At 44.7% G+C, this 14,737-nt stretch overlaps 1 protein-coding gene across 2 annotated transcripts in view; it reads right to left on the bottom strand.

Moving 5' to 3' along the window:
- The window catches only part of Smg6 (SMG6 nonsense mediated mRNA decay factor), a 249,788-nt gene that overhangs the window by 24,744 nt on the left and 210,307 nt on the right, over positions 1–14,737 (bottom strand). For both annotated transcript variants that reach the window (XM_050128896.1, XM_050128897.1), the window contains exon 14: positions 2,132–2,308. In XM_050128896.1, the coding sequence (XP_049984853.1) occupies positions 2,132–2,308 (177 nt within the window). The remainder of the gene's footprint in view (positions 1–2,131; positions 2,309–14,737) is intronic.

Consider the following 14,737-nt stretch of genomic DNA (forward strand, 5'->3'; position numbering starts at 1 on the left):
CTAGTGTACTGTCCACAGGCACAGTTTGTTTGTTAATACTTGGCCATGAAAAGGAAGAAGACTTTACATCCATTTCCTTGCTCACAGGGTAAACCTGGACAGAAGCAAGTGCAACAAGATGCTTGCTGGCCCACAGAGGAAGAGTGTCTGTCCTTGCCTGCCCCGACCCTGGATGGACAGTTAGCACTGGTTTAGAGTAAGCAAGACTGAGGTCAAAGGAGGGTCAGAGAAGCTTGTCTGAGGTTTGCTCAGCTCTCATAGCAAACGAGGAAGTAAAGGGTTATGAAATTACACAGAACAGGGTAAGTAGGGTTTCCCAGGGACCACTGACATAAAGGAACCCAGGAGACTCGTGGGAAAAGGAAGAAGTGGGCAGCCTGGTGTGGGTCATGAACCTTTGCTTGGTCAATAAACCTCAGAAGGAGAGTACTGTGGCACAACTAGATCTGGCACTAGAGGTGGCCTGTTCCTTCTAGGGTGCCTCTTTGCCTAGCGAGGCTTGTGCTGCCAGTTCTACTGTTCAGAGACATCTTTTCCAGTCATGCTGGAGAGCTGGTTTTACTCATCCTCCTTTCAGTGTGGGTGAGATAAAGGAAAGAGGTACGGGTATCATTGCCCTGTGTTTCCCACACTGTCCAGTGCTGCAGGAGCACTGTTCTGCCTGCTAAGGTTTGGATAACCCAATGGCTCTGACAACTCCACTCTCTCCTCCCATGCTGACAGCTCATTCTTTCCTGTATTCCCTGCCCAGGTTTCATCTGGAGAGTCTAGAATTGTGGGTTTAGCTATAGCCCTGGAACCACCTCTGCCCTGGAAGCTAAGCCCTGTGTCATCAGGCATGGGGTGGAGTTCTCCAGCTATCCTAATGAAGTCAGGCCAAGACTGCTTCTCTGAAGACTCTGTTCCAAAGGTGGCCACTCTATCACTGCCTGAGATCCTAAACGACAGCTTCCAGCTGACATCTGGCTTCCTTGGCCTGTTGCTGATTTCATCCCTGTACCCCGCCCTGCTCCACCGGGCGCTTGAGACTGCTGCAGGCCAAATGACTGTGTTGGCCTATGGGTGACCTGGCCTCTGGCTAGAATTGCTTCCGTCTCTTCCCTCCATCCCATGTTTCTTTCTACCTAAGGCCCCTGTTTTTAATACTATGGGGTAAAAAAGAAGAAAAGAGCCAACCTTCAGGCAAAAGTGAAATGTATATATGTACCCAGACAGTTACCCACACCCAGACAAACAGCAAGGAGGCTGACAGTGATGCTAAATGCATACATGCTCCATTTCCACCACGCAGTCACATTTACTCAGAACCCACAGACCGCAGGAAAGCTGGCAGCAATGTTCATTTAAGTTGATACCCAAAATGGGCACATATAGATGACCATCAAAGATCATCCACAGAAAGACATATATCATACTAGGGCAACTGCCAAGGAGGCCTGCAGGGGTCAGTATATAGGTAAGCTAGCATAGTATGTCCATACACACAGACACACACACACAGACAGACTCACACAGACAGACTCACACAGACAGACAGACAGACAGACAGACAGACACACACACACACACACACACATACTAGTCTGGAGTGAAGCAAGGGCTACAGGAAAAACCAAGGGCAAACAAACAAGAGGAGAATTCCTTAATCACATCAGGATGTGCAGGAGGGAGGGAGTAAGGGAGGGAGAGCAAGCCGGGGGAGGGGTGATTTTCCGCATGGGGCCAGCAATGTCAGCTCTTCCTGTATGTGAGCCCTGGGCCCATGAGCCGGAGGCTGGAGTTCAGGCCTGTGCAGTGCTGAGCTCCACACATCTATAAACTTGATCCTCAGCCTGAACCCTAACACCCCTTTCTCTCTACTGCCTCCTAAGCCTCCAGAGCTAAACATTATTAAACTCTTTCCTCCAATGTAACATTAAAAAGAAGCATCTGGAACTCGTAGATAGAGGCATTGGGGTAGACTGGCAGGAAAGGGCACCAACAGAGTGCACTCTTGAGAATGGCTGTCATGTCAACAGACACTGAACTAAGAGGTTATAAATAACCCCAAGGAGAAGCTCCAGCCTAGGCATCGGGGCCTGGGGGAAGGGGAGCCTTCCCTATGCCATAGTGGGCTCTTCCCGCATAGTACCTCATCTTCCAGTTGTTTTCCCTCTTGGCTTCCCATTTCCTTTCCCATGGTGTCTGGGACGGGTGCCACTGACACATATTTTCCACCCTTGAATGCCAGCAGAGGCTCTTCTTGTCCACAAAGGGCTTCCAGAAAATACTTCAGCACTGTGACCCTTTTGCAGTCAGCTGCAATAACCTACAGGGCGAGAGGAGAGAAGAAAAACAGCATTTTCTGAGAGGGAGGATGAAGATGAAAGACAATGTTAGCTGCAGGGCACATGAGAATTGTGTCAAAGTTACTGGGGAGGGAGGTAGTATGAGCAACAAGAGTGTGCATGTGTATGGAAGCAGGCAAGGACCAAGGTCTTCCGAAGGAAGGAAGTCACCAGGGCCTTGCTTAGGTCATCCCTGGGGCAGCAGACAACCTCAAGACCAATGCCAGGTGCCCCCAGGGCTTGTGCTTTTCTTTTACTAAAGACATTATGAAAAAAACAAAAACCAGAAAGCAATTTCTTCCAACTTTGGAACAGTAGTAACAGGATGGGGAAAGGACTGCTGCAGGCTGGCTGCCACAGACATGGCTTTCTAGTACCCTTGGTGCCCTCTCTCCTGACTCCCTGCAGGACAACTTGCAGCTCAAAGATAAGTTTTCTTGACTGTTTCATCTTAGCCAAGTGATTCTAAACTCACTTGGATGGAAGCTGCTTCACCTAAGAACTGGGCAGGAAATTATCAGAAGACTGGGCAGAGCAGGTGAGTTCACCAAAGTTCTGACCTCCAGGGTGCACATGAGTGGCTCCCATGTTGCTCCAGCTGCACATATGACAGTGCTGTCAGAGAAGCTACAGTTGATTTAGCTGAGATTGCCTTATTATCCTGAACAACTGTCAGATTTGTAAAGGTCCCAGATGAAGAAGTGTCCACAGTCACCTAGACTGGAATCCTCCCTACAAGGCTGTTCTGTCTTGCTGTTGGTGGCCCCTTTCTCTTACTCTCTGGCTTCTGATGCCCTGTTCTGACTACTAGATGTTCATCAAGGAAGAGGGCCTGGCTTGATGTGCATCTAAGTAGCAGAGGGCCATGTCTACACCATAATGGTCAGATACAACCCTTTCACCATCAGAGATTCTAAGACACACTAAACAACCGAGACCCATTTTAAAACTTTATTTTATGTGCTTGGGTATTTTGCCTGCATGTATGTTCGTGCAACAAATACATGCCTGGTGCACAAGGAACCCAGAAGGCAGTGTTAGATCCCCTGCAACTGGAGTTACAAATGGTTATGAGCTGCCATGTGGGTGCTGGGAATGAAACCCAGGTTCTGTGGAAGGACAGACAGTGCTCTTATCTGATGAGTCAAATCTCCAGCCCCACCCACCCCCATACCTATTTTAAACTTCATTTCTGAATATGAACAGACAGTTGAAGGACTGTTGTGGAGCTTGAACTGTCTTGGCTCATCATTTCACTGTTGTACATACCAGCTCCTCCATTCAGAAGGCAAGCCCTCTAGTGTCAAAGATTACATTTTGACCTGGTCTACAAGAGCTAGTTCCAGGACAGGTTCCAAAGCTACAGAGAAATCTTGCCTCCAAAAAAAAAAAAAAAAAAAAAAAAAAAAAAACAGCCGGGAGGTGGTGGCGCACACCTTTAGTCCCAGCATTTGGGAGGAAGAGGCAGGCGGATCTCAGTGAGTTCGAGACCAGTCTGGTCTACAAGAGCTAGTTCCAGGACAGGCTCCAAAACCACAGAGAAACCCTGTCTCGAAAAACCAACCCCCCCCCCAAAAAAAACCAAAAACCAAAACAAAACAAGAAAAGATTACATTTTGTACTTCTCACGTTTCCCTGGGAGGGTACTGAGAATAAAGAGGCACACAACAGGATACTGGGAAAAGACTTGTAGGCACAGAGGAACTCACTGGAGACTATAGGAACAGATGATACAGGATGATCCATATCTTCTAAGGCAGGGTGAACGAGTCAACACTATGGCATGTGGCTGGTGCATGCACACCGCTCATCTGTGCCACAACTTCATTCTCTGCCATCTTCTCTCCTGCCCAGATGCCACTCACCTTTGGCTATTGTCACCACAGGGTAGAATATTAGGCTAAATATCTGACCACATTCATTTAAGAGGCTTCCCTGAAGAGGCTTAGAACCTCTTGAGCTTAAGAGGCCTGATCTTGGGATACCTCCCTGAAGGTCCTGCCTTGGGCCAGGGCAAGTAACCATGGTTCCATCGTGTGTATTTAAACGTGTGATGAGGAAGGCTACAAATACAGAAGCAGGGTCTAGAAGGCATTAAAGAACAGAGCTGAAATGAGTAATAGCCTGGCAGGCAGCACGCACAGTGGCCTGCCTGCATCCCCAGTCTCTCACTTGCAGAGGAAACTTCTGCATTTCCACAAGACTGCCAGTTTCCTCTCTGTGGTCTAATTTTAACCACCTTGTCGTTACAGTGTGTGTCAGCCACCTGACCCCATTATGACCTCTGACCTTATGCCCCAGCTACTGCTTGCACTATGTAGAATTATGTAATGGATCCAGGACTTTCCTTTCTGGCATGAGACTGCTGCCACTGAATGGAATGGAGGAAGTAAAGGAGTGAGGAGAGGAGAGAGGAGTTTGCAATGGTCCTTGGCTCACCTGGATGGTCAAAGGGCTATATGAGCCCCAGTTCAATCTGTAGCAGAAACCTGCTCAGGAGAAGACAATGTCTTATGGGTGTATGCTCAAGCAAGTGGAAAGAAACACCTTTGTCATTAAGGCAGGCCCTGGGTGGGTACATGGCTCAGGAAGCAGTGTGATTCCTGGCCAAGAGGGAGAAAGGCCACATGTGTGGACGTGGGACTCCTGGAGATGGGGATTTCCAGGGCACAGCAGGAGCCTGGGGTGCAGACATCCTGAGCCTGCCTGCAGCACATCCTTAGAGGTTCAGTGGGAACTATCATGAAGAAAGACAAGTGAAAAAGAACACCCACCCTGCTCCAGCTTTCATTTCTATGCCTTTTAGAATGAACCTAGTTTCCCTGGGAGTTTTGTCTGCTATGGTCATTCATTCTTGCTATTAAGGGCCATGCCACTACTGTGACTGCTCAAAGAGCTCTGCTCCAATGGGGCATCTTAAGTTGGATGAAGCGGTCCAAAATGGATTCTACCTGCTTATGTAGAGACAATTCAAACCATGTTTTGAAAGAGTATTTTTTTTTTCATTGTAATCTAACCAGCAGGGAGAACAAATAAAAGTTGGACACAGTATTCTTAGGTTTTTGAAGTACAGTGTAACAGTGAGAAATGTACTCAAGTTATTTAGTAAACTGGGAAGATGACAAGCAGAATGTGTAGGGCTTGCCCAAAGATTCAGGGAAACCTATGTCTAGCCTGCTGGGCTGGTTTGAGAGTATTCTGCCATAGAGTGGGAGGAATAAGTCTGGTAGAGAGAAAAACATAGTACTCTTGACCCTGGAGTTCTACAGGAGACTCTTGGGAATTTTTTCCACACAAAGGGACTCTAGTAGTTGAGTCAGAAAGGGACAAAACAAAAAAAAGTTAGTATGTTAAGGGATACATCAAGATGGAGAAAGCCTTTCAAACCACTTGCTTTAAAAAGCAAACTCCAAGAAGATCTCTGCTCGGCAATGAAGTTTCTCGCAGGAGAGGGGTTAAAGGTTAAAGGGGTTATAGGTTTTCTGCTTGGAGAGAAGAGAGTACCAATGAAATTGATGATGTAATCCCCAAAGTAACTCCATCATGAGCATATATTTCCATTCTCTGTCAATGAAAAGCAGAGAATCTAAATGGTATGTCCACTGCTCTTTGCTTTGGGCACTCTACATTTTTCCGAGGAGAAAGCTGGAAGGACAGACTTCCTCTGGGCTGTGATGACAGGGCTGGCCTGGAGTGGGGGGAGGGCTGCTAGACGGAAAATGCCCTGGGAGCCTTCTCAGTATACCTTTCTGGGAGTGCTTCTAGAGGAAGACTTACTCCAGAGTTAATGGACAAAATGTCTCACATGAATCATTCCTGCTTTCAACAGAAAACTGGGGTTAGGTCAGGGAAGACCTGAGGGGGAAAAAAAGCACCCTAAGAAAGCCCCTTTCTATCTCCTTGAAGGTTGTCTAAAGCGGCTCCCTATCAGGAGCAGGAACCTAAACCATAAGCTTCAGGGTTCCAGTTATCTATCACCCCATCAAGTCCACACTCAGAGAACCCAGCAGAAAGGAAAACTGAAAGCTTGATGTGGAGAGGTGATATCACTGTCTGTTCTGTCCCAGGCTCAGTTCCTTGGAGAGAGATAATGTGAGCAGGTAATGAGGTGGGGGCAGGGGCTAAGTAAGAGGCAGGTCTGCAAAAAACAGAAGAAATCTTTCGACTGACAAAGGAGAATGTTGGTCTACCATCTAGGGTATTTTACATGAAAAGGTGGACAAGTAAGAATGGTGAAAACTGAGTAGAGGTCCACACAGAAACAGAAAAGAGACTGATGCTACTTTATAGACGGTGGGAGAGAGCAAGAGAGAAGGGGACCAAGCACTAGGCATCGCATAGTGATGTAAGCTGAGTTCCAAAATGCAACACCTCACAACAGCCTTGGGGAAGGGAGAAAACCTGGACTAGGCAGGAAATAGGAGGAAGGCTGGAATGCTGACGTGCCTCTGGAGCAGACTGAAGGAGAGCTCAGAGCCCACAACAGCTGGTTATTTTGCAACATTTCTTTCACTAAACTTTTGGTTTGGGGGAATCAGAACATCAGAACTTACACTACAAACTGGTTCTTTTTTCTTTTCTCTCTCTCCTCTCTCTCTCTCTCTCTCTCTCTCTCTCTCTCTCTCTCTCTCTCTCTCTCTCTCTCTCTCTCTTTTCCTGGTCTTAAAAGTTCAGCTTGCCACTGCTCCTCTGGTAAAAAAAAAAAAAAAAACAAAACACACACACACACACACACACACACACAAAACCACACGGGTTTTTCCCTGCAAACTTATGTTTACAGGTTGTTTTCTTGTTTCTCTAAATGGAGTCAATTATTCTCACATTTGTTGAAACCTTCAATCAAGCTTTATAGCTTGTTAATTTTACAAAATGTCCTTAGAGCAAATAAGACGCAGACAGGAGAAGTGAAGTCTTGCTGAGATTATTAAGAAGCCTTAAAATAGACTCCAAATCTACCACTAATGCTGGTAAAATACAGGCTGCTTGGCTGGATTCTGAAGTCAATTAGCAATGGGTTAATTATCATCTTTAATAAGCCAAGCCTACAGAATTGGCTATAAGAAACTGAACTCACACCAGGCGGTGGTGGCGCACGCCTTTAATCCCAGCACTCAGGAGGCAGAGGCAGGCGGATCTCTGTGAGTTCGAGACCAGCCTGGTCTACAAGAGCTAGTTCCAGGACAGGCTCCAAAACCACAGAGAAACCCAGTCTTGAAAAACAAAACAAAACAAAACAAAAAAACAAAAAAAACCCAAAAAAACTGAACTCACACTAATGTGTTTTCTTCATAGATCAGGAACTTTTAGCTATGTGGGACTCACCCTCACTAGAGACTGAGGGTGGGAAGCACACTTCTGTAGCAGCCAAGGGTGGATCAGCTTGAGGAGTCTGCCAATGAAAATTCAGATACAAGAAATAAAGAATCCCACACAGGGAATCCTCTGGAGCTAGAAGGACAGAGGAAATGGTTTGTTCACATTCCTAGGGGGAGGGGCTTCCTGGCAGGGAGCAGACTCTTAGAGGCAGGAGGGAAACTGGCCACAGGATGCACATTCACTCTGAAGACAGAGGCAATAGCTTAGGACCAGGAGATACACACTCATAGTCTGAGTCAGAAGAAGCAGGTATAAAATGCAGAGAGGGTCAGGGGTCAGAGGAGTAAGAGAGTAAGAAGCTGTACTTGGGCTGGGTGACCAAGATGAGATGTAGAAAAGCAGGAGTCCTGTATACCAGATATATCTCTGATGACTTGGGCATACAGTGTCCAAAAGACCAACCGAAACAGCCTCTCTTTCCTGATCCCATTTCTAGCAATATGCCAAGCATGGGCCACTTCTTGGTTACCTCTGGTCCCAGTGTCTATATATAGCCTTCCCTAGACCCCTATGGTTGACCTGTATAGGCGAAGAGAGGGTCAAAAGGTCACAAGACAAAGTGCTAACAGGACTGATCAACCCACAGCAGCCCCAGCATTCATGACCTGGGTCCCATCCCTAATTCTTCAGAGAAGGCAAAGTGAACTATCAAAGAGAAGCAATCAGTTGGCACAGATGCCCGTTCTCCACACCCATACGTACCACATGTACATACACAGGCATGACAGCAGCAAGTCTCCTAAAGACTGACTGACAAGAAGTGGCAAACAGGGCTGGAGAGATGGCTCAGAACTTAAGAGCACACTGGCTGTTCTTCTAGAGGTCCGGAGTTCAATTCCCAGCATCCACATGGTGGCTCACAATCATCTATAATGAGATCTGGTGCCCTCTCCTGGTGTGCAGGCAGAATATTGTATACACAGTAAATAAATAAATTAAAAAAAAAAAAGAAGTGGTAAATGGTGAGGTGGAGGGCTGGAGAGGTGGCTCAGTGGTTAAGAGCACTAGCTGTTCTTACAGAGGTCCTGAGTTTAATTCCCAGTAACTACATGGCGTCTCACAACCATCTATAATGAGATCTGGCGTGTACATGCAGGAAGAAGTCTATACATAATAAGTAAGCCTTTAAAAAAAAAAAGGAAAAAAAATAGGTGGGAGGATTGGGTAGTAGTAAGGTTACTGAAAATTCAAAAGGCGTGGGAGCTTGACCACTGGGAAAGAGGTACTAACTACTGCTACTTCCTAGCTGTGCCTCTAAAGACAAGTTAATATCTCAGAGTCTCTGTTTGCTCAAGCTGTTTCTGAAGTGTAGAAGATACAATGATTATCAAATAGTTAACAAGGTGCCTGGCGTGAATAAATGAGTGGTTGAAGCCGGGTGGTGGTGGTGCACACCTTTAATCCTAGCACTTGGGAGGCAGACGGATCTCTGTGAGTTTGAAGCCAGCCTGGTCTACAAGAGCTAGTTCCAGGACAGGCTCTTAAAAAACAAAACAAAAAACTACAGCGAAACCCTGTCTTGAAAAACCAAAAAAAAAGAGTGCTTGTTATTTTCTTTGTCTCTGCTATATTCTGTTCACAGGTGCCTAGCATCATTGAGAGGTTTAGAAGCTGGACTCAGGTAAGGAGGAAACAGAGCTGGAGGACAGACCAGAATGCTCACCTGGTTATTGACACTGCTGTTAAATCTTAACTCACAACTAAGGTGCTAGACTCAGGCTTCTGAGCAGGTCGGCTGGTGGAAAGAAGGCCTGGCCTCTCTCTAGCAGTCCTTTTTCTCTTCCTGTTCTCCAAAGACCTGGACCTAACAACAGGCACAAATGCATTCTATAGGACTTTGGAGAGGACCTAAGGGCCAGGACAAGCAAGGTCACTAGTAATACAAATTATCAGAAATAAAATCCCACCTTAAGTCAAAATTCTGACCCCTTATAGTGGTGTCATGGGTGGTAGATTTGCCTTAAATAAGGATCAGCAGGATCTTTGCCCCAGGTATCCTGACAGAAAAGTAATGATGAGAAAACACCCTCTACTGAATTTTTTTTTTTTTTGGTTTTTCGAGACAGGGTTTCTCTGTGGTTTTGGAGCCTGTCCTGGAACTAGCTCTGTAGACCAGGCTGGCCTCTACTGAATTTTTAGCCCACCTGAATTTCCTGATTTTTTCAGCTAGGTGCCTGAACTTCCCAGAGCAGAATATGGCTTGCTCTTCATAGACTTTTCCCAGGGAAAGAAACTATTCTCTCATAGCTCTGAGCTCCGCTGTTCTAGCAAGGTACACTCTCATCAGCTAGGGCACCGCAGACGGCTGGCTATAGGCAGCAGTAGCTTGGGCTGAAGTCCAATCCTGCTTCCCCTACAGAGTGCTCTAGAGAAACCACCCACATTGGCAGGGGTTGGGGCGGAAACTGGCACTGCCAACACAAGCCTTTCAGGTCTGGCTGGCTTTAGCTGGTCTGAAACATGGACTGCAGGCAGGCTCTGGGCCCTCACTTACTGAACCAGCAGGGGAGGCTACAAGCTCAGGCCCTGGGGAAGAAAGTATTCATCTGTCTTAATTTATTGCCACACTGACAGTGAGTTCTGGGCTAGAATCAGGATCTAGTCCAATGGATCTCAACCTGTGGGTCATGACCCCTTTGGGGAGGTGGTGGGTGTCAAATGACCCTTTCACAGGGTTGCCTAAGACTATATGCATATCAGACCTTTTTTTTTTATTTTTTTATTTTTGAGACAGGGTTTCTCTGTAGTTTTTGGTGCCTGTCCTGGAACTATGCATATCAGACCTTTACATTACAATACATAACAGTAGCAAAATTACAGTTAAGAAATAGCAAAAAAAATAATTTTATGGTGGGGGTCACTGTAGCATGAGGAACTATACTGAGGGGTCACAGCATTAGGAGGTTGAAAACCACTGATTTAGCTGCTCTGAGCCACATTCCTACTTGCCTTCCAGATAGCTAGTAGCCCCACCCCTTTTAGGTTTGTGTTCAGGCTCCTTCACCAAACCTGTTCTTAGTTTTAGTTATTCTGTGTGGTGTGGGGAGATAATGTCCTTTTTGAGTCATCTGCAGCATTTGACAACACAGGCAACACTCAATCAGCAAGTATTTATTAAGTGCCTACTATATGTATAAGCATCATGGCTTGGGATCTGGGATTCAACAGAAATTACAAGGTCCCTGTTTCAGTGGGGTAATGGTCACACACATACTAGGTAAAACAAGAGATTCAATACCTACAGCACTCAGACAGAATTCTTAGTCTTCTTTCCCCAAAGGAGGATATATGTCTTACAGATACAAAAGCCTAATACACTGCTGCTTTATGTCTTTCAGGCTGATGGTTTGTGAAAAGTCAGGACAGAGACCTTCCCTAGGTCCAGCCTTACTACAGTACACTTTCTAACCTCTTAGTACTTCCCTAGTCTGTGCAATCATGACTTCCACATAGGTCACCACTACTGTACTTCTATTACTTCCTAACCCTTGACTCCAGGCTCCAGGCAATGACCCCTTCCCCTACTGCCATTTGCTCCCTCTGTGACTTGGCAAATTTTACAAATGATTCTCCAGGCTATAATGACTTTGCCTATGCAATCACTTCATCCCTCCATTTTCTTTTAAGCTTGATAAAACTTCCTTGCTTCCTCTCCTCACTTTGAGATAGACTCTATCTCAAATATAATTTGCTCTCATACACATGATCCTCCTGGCTCAGTCTCTGAAACACCTGCTTGATTTTAAAGCCTTTCTTTGCAAGAAGCCAATTGGCCTTTATCTATCTTGCCCTGCTACACCCATAAATCTAAGTAAGAACTTATATCACAAGCCAGGAGTTATGCTAGACATCCTGAGTACCTAAAACAGAACAAAACCAACAACAATCCTTGATTTCACATGACTTTCAGTCTAGTAAGGAGCCCAAAAACAACTAATAAAATGTTTTGGCCCTTTTGTTACCTACAGGCCAATGCTTGCTTCTTTTTTCTGGTCCTATTTACAGTTCAGTTCTTTTTCTTTTATCTTTTCTTCTTTTCTTTTTTTCCCCAGACAGGGTCTTTCTAACTAGCCCTGGCTGTCCTGGAACTCACTATGTAGATAAGACTGGCCCTAAACTCATAGAGATCATCAGATTGCCTCTGCCTCCCAAATGTTAGGATTAAAGGTATGCACACATGCCCAGTTCAAAATAATTTTTATTATCTAAAAGAACAAGTTTTTAAAAATTCTATGCCATGGTGGTGGCACACCTTTAATCCCAGCACTCAGGAGGCAGAGGCAGGGACATCTCTGTGAGTTCTAAGACAGCCAGGTCTGTGTAGTGAGAGACTCTGAATCAACAAAACAATTTATATGCCTATTCCGTATCTACTTCTCACTTTAGCTGTCTCTTCAACACCCCTGTTATTTCACTAAGACTAATATCCCAAATTCTTTCACTAAAATTAACTTAAAGCAAATGCCTACTTGAAAGAGTTAATTCTTTGACAAAGTAAGTTGTCCTTTAATCATGTGTGTTATCACTAGTGAAAAGTGATCTCTATTTGTTGCTTATTTTATCCACAATATAAATGTAGCACAGGGCATGGTGGTACAAGCCTATAAATCCCAGCACTTGGGAGGTAGAGGGAGGAGGATCAGGAGTTTAGGGCCGTGGTGAATTTGAGGCCAGCGTGAGATACCCGAGACTTTATTTCCACTTTCATCCCACAAAGTCCTTAATCCAGTGGTTCTCAACCTTCCTAATATTGTGACCCATTGATGTAGTTCCTCATGTTGTGATGACCCCCAACTATAAAATAATTTTTTTTTTTTTTTTGCTTTTTTTCAAGACAGGGTCTCTCTGTGGTTTTGGAGCCTATCCTGGAATTAGCTCTTGTAGACCAGGCTGGTCTCAAACTCACAGAGATCCACCTGCCTCTGCCTCCCAAGTGCTAGGATTAAAGGCATGCGCCACCACTGCCCGGCTATAAAATAATTTCATTCCTACTTCATAACTATAATTTTTCTACTGTTTTGAATTGTAAATATCTGATATGTAACCACAATGTGGTGTGGTCACATCCCACAGGTTGAGAACCACTGCTAAGGCAACTTGAGAATAAAAAGAGACTACAGAGTCTGTTCCAGTGCAAGTGTGGAGACGTACACAAGGCAGGCAGATCAAGAGATAATTACATATCTTGATCTTTTATCTACAGTAGTCTAGAAGGTACAATATAGGCCAAAAGATTATAAATATATTTTTATTCACAAGACTTAAATCAGTATTTTTATATCCTTAATAATGTTAAGTAATTATGCCTATTTATTAAATAACTAAAATAAATTGGTCTGACAATAGAAGATTGCTGTGTTATAGAGTATTTGAGTGTTTACTGATATTTTTTAAGGTGTTAAGTAAACTGCTTAAAATTCCAGGTGATGGTTTATAAAGTCGGTAACTGTAACAATAAAGAATGAAGAGAATGTTTTTTTAAACATTTATTTATTATATATACAATGTTCTGTCTGTGTGTATGCCTGCAGGCCAGAAGAGGGCACCAGACCTCATTACAGATGGTTGTGAGCCACCATATGGTTGCTGGGAATTGAACTCAGGACCTTTGGAAGAGGAGGCAATGCTCTTAACCACTGAGCCATCTTTCCAGCCCCCAGTAAGCCATTTTAAATTGGGTTAAATGGGTGAGCATTAAGTTAATCCTGATTCTAATGTAACCTATCATATCTTGCAATTAGAAACAAAACACAAAGTCTATCATAGTTCAAGAAAAGGCATAAACAAAGTAGCCGACTGTGGTGGCCCATGTGCTTAGGAGGCTGAGACAGGTGGATCTCTGTGAGTTTGGGGCGAGAGAAATCTATATGGCAAGTTACAGGCCAGCCAAAGCTACAAAGTAAGACCCTATCTTTTTGTTTTTTTGTTTTTTTTTTGTTTTTTTGTTTTTTTTTTTTTTCCAAGACAGGTTTCCAGTACTAAGGAAGCAGAAGCAGGCGGATCTCTGTGAGTTGGAGGTCTACAGAGTGAGTTCCAGGACATCTAGGGCTAAACAAAAAACCCTACCTCAAACCCACCCCGCAATCACAGTAAGCACTTGTAACTGCTGAGCCATCTCAAACCCCAGAATATATACACTATTTATTTTATTTTGCCTGTATGTACACTGACAATGTAGACTAGACCAGACTGGCCTTGAACTCACCAAAGATCAGCCTGATTGTGCCTCCTAAGTACTGGAAAAGGTGTGTGTAACACCATACCCAATTCGTTTTATTTTTACTCACATATGTGTAAATGAGTGAAGGTGTACTCTAATGGCAGATATCCTGGAGCTGGAGTTACATGGAATTGTAAGTCACCTTACATGGGTACTGGGAATTGAACTTGGGTCCTCTAGAAGAGCAATACCCACTCTTGACCACTTAGTCATCTCTCCACCTCCCCTTAAGAATTACTTATGAGCCGGGCGGTGGTGGCCTTTAATCCCAGCACTCAGGAGGCAGAGGCAGGCAGATCTCTGGGAGTTCGAGGCCAGCCTGGTCTAACAAGAGCTAGTTCTGGGACAGGCACCAAAGCTACAGAGAAACCCTGTCTCGAAAAACCAGAAAAAAAAAAATTACTTACGAGGGCTGGAGAGATGGCTTAGAGATTAAGAGCATTGCCTGTTCTTCCAAAGGTCCTGAGTTCAATTCCCAGCAACCACATGGTAGCTCACAACCATCTGTAATAATCACAACCATCTGGTGCCCTCTTCTGGCATGCAGGCATACACACAGACAGAATATTGTATACATAATAAATAAATATTAAAAAAAAGAATTACTTACGAGCCAGGCCTTTAATGCCAGCACTCAGGAGGCAGAGGCACAGGGTCTTTGTGAGTTCCAGGACAGCCAGCGTTACACAGAGAAACCCTGTCTTAAAATACAAGACAGAATAAGAAGTACTTTAAAACATTATTCATTTTTATCTTGTGTGTACAGTGCATGCTTGTGCATATAGTTTAAAGTTGATATTTCTTTTATTGT

This window comes from Alexandromys fortis, unplaced genomic scaffold (genome assembly GCF_014885135.2).
Source record: "Alexandromys fortis isolate MF-2015 unplaced genomic scaffold, M_Fortis_MF-2015_v1.1 scaffold_80, whole genome shotgun sequence".
NCBI classification, from domain to species: Eukaryota; Metazoa; Chordata; class Mammalia; order Rodentia; family Cricetidae; genus Alexandromys; species Alexandromys fortis.